The sequence below is a fragment of the Aplysia californica genome, unplaced genomic scaffold (genome assembly GCF_000002075.1).
Source record: "Aplysia californica isolate F4 #8 unplaced genomic scaffold, AplCal3.0 scaffold00105, whole genome shotgun sequence".
Taxonomy (NCBI): Eukaryota; Metazoa; Mollusca; class Gastropoda; order Aplysiida; family Aplysiidae; genus Aplysia; species Aplysia californica.
The window spans coordinates 475,393-477,534 of NW_004797375.1; the positions used below are offsets into that span (position 1 = coordinate 475,393).

Consider the following 2,142-nt stretch of genomic DNA (forward strand, 5'->3'; position numbering starts at 1 on the left):
CATAAAAACACTGTGGGATGTTGGGATGCTATGTGCTAAGCTGTGACGCATGTACGTGGTAATTACTTATTATGTGAAATGTCTTGCACCCCCTCCCCCCTCCTGCGTGCCCATGCTCTAGGCAACCACTTCGCTTTTTAAGTTACTTTCATGTGTCGTGTGGGGCCTTAGCTTTGTATGTTATGGGTTAAACGCCCCTTCAAAACTGTAAGACTATATGAGAGGCAGTATCCAGAATGTGTGACTTCCAATTCTCATATTCTCGTACAAAGTAAGCCGAGAGCCTTCAACTTTACGGAAGCATTTCAAGTCTCCCCGTTGGGACTTCGAACTAAGATCACCCACAACATAATTCTGCATAGAACAACTGAGCCAACGACTCGGTCCAGTAGTAGAGCACGTCTTTAGAAAGAATGAAAAGACAACAAAACCAAAACACAATGGCTATCACTGACAAAAGGGCACTCCAAATCAAATGACCGCATGGAAGCGACAAAGCTTAACTACTGAAGAAACATTATTAACAGGACGAGCACTTTCAAATTAACGATGGCTGTGTCTCCGAACATAACGTCAGTAAGGGCGTAAGTCTTCAGATAGTGGTATGTCGGTGGTATGTTGCTGAAGAAAAAGAAAATTACTAAGTACACACGTTGAAGTTGAGAATATTTCTGAATAGTACAGGGGCTGTCGGGGTAATAATATATCGTAAAGCGCATAAGGCCTACTTTGGAGTATTGTACATACAAGACGTTTTTGTTCAACGAACAATATAACTTCATGTTCCACTTTTTATATATGTTCGATTCATTACAGATGATAAGTGTGTATTTATCTAACTGTCTGGCAGTATTATATACCTATACTTTGATATACATGTGTCGTATTTACATTGGTGACCCTTTTCTGCCTATTTCCTTTCTTTTTTTCTTCTTTAACTATTTAGGGACGTATCGAACACATTTGTCCGAACAGAAACAGATCAAAGCCAATGTTGTGGCTCATTTTGAACCTACATACACAAACCAGAAACACGAGATTTAACATTTTACAATAATCATCCTGAATTCTTTTTTTTTTTTTTCACTTTTTAGGGCTCAGAAAAAAAAATATATTGTTTAAAATCTAAATGGATAACGAAGTTTAGCTTCTTCAAATGTTCGAATAACCAGAGTTTGCGTCTTCAAGGAGTTAAACAAACCACTTGGTCAGGAAGAGATGTGCTTGCGATACAACCAACTTACCTATTTAACTACACCCCCCCACTTCCCAAAGCAACAGAAAACAAAACTGGAAACGAGTAAACAAACCCAATGGCAACTTTTTCTTTCAACGCCCCCCCCCCCCCATAAAACACCTTGGCAGAAAAAAAATGAAGTCCATTTATATTGTCTGGCTTTCTTTAAAAATGGTTTACGATAATATTCACAATTATGTGTACACCATAACAATCAGTTCAGAATGAATAATTGTTAGCTTTGTAGAACGTGTTTTTTAAATATTTTTTACCTTAATCAGCTCGTTTTGCAGCCTCTGTACTCTGCTCTTGTAGTCCTTCAAGTCCGTTGTCTGTTGGGCCAGCTTGTGCTTCAGGGCAGCTGAAAGAATAATAAACGTAACGCTAGATACCTCACGACAGTGACGCACATTTTGTTCTTTCGTTTAGTAAGGGTTTTACGACATCTGTAACATACTTATGTCAGATAAGTGCCGAAGATAAGAGGTGTTGCAAAAGAGTAACTTGAGTAAACACAAAAGGAAGGGATGTAGATAAGGACGATATATGTTTGATAGGAATAAAGTAGCAAACCACACCAGAGCATCCACCAACCACCCATCTTTCAATGTTTGTTGGAAATGTATGTGTAACCTTCATTGTAATCGAAAGTTCAAGAACGGCAGAAAAAAATACTTGTGCTATGTTGTAGTATTCCTGTAAGCCAGTGTTTACATCTTCATGTGAACATGGGGACTCTTGTCGTTAAGACATTCATCATGTTGTATATGACTATATGACTTCCTGTTTGCGCTGTAACTAAAGCGAAGACACACTAACCACTCACACACTTTATGGAATGAATAAAGAAAGAAAGGAATGTTGGGCCCTCCCCCCTCCCCGCGCTTTCCAAAATCATCCCTTAC

At 38.8% G+C, this 2,142-nt stretch overlaps 1 protein-coding gene across 1 annotated transcript in view; it reads right to left on the reverse strand.

Annotated features, from left to right (window-relative positions):
* LOC101854157 (coiled-coil domain-containing protein 33) overlaps nt 1-2,142 on the reverse strand; it is a gene marked incomplete at its 3' end in the record, with an annotated part of 58,364 nt that overhangs the window by 2,665 nt on the left and 53,557 nt on the right. The window contains 1 exon segment of the mRNA XM_013080913.1: nt 1,510-1,598. Coding sequence (XP_012936367.1) covers nt 1,510-1,598 — 89 coding nt within the window.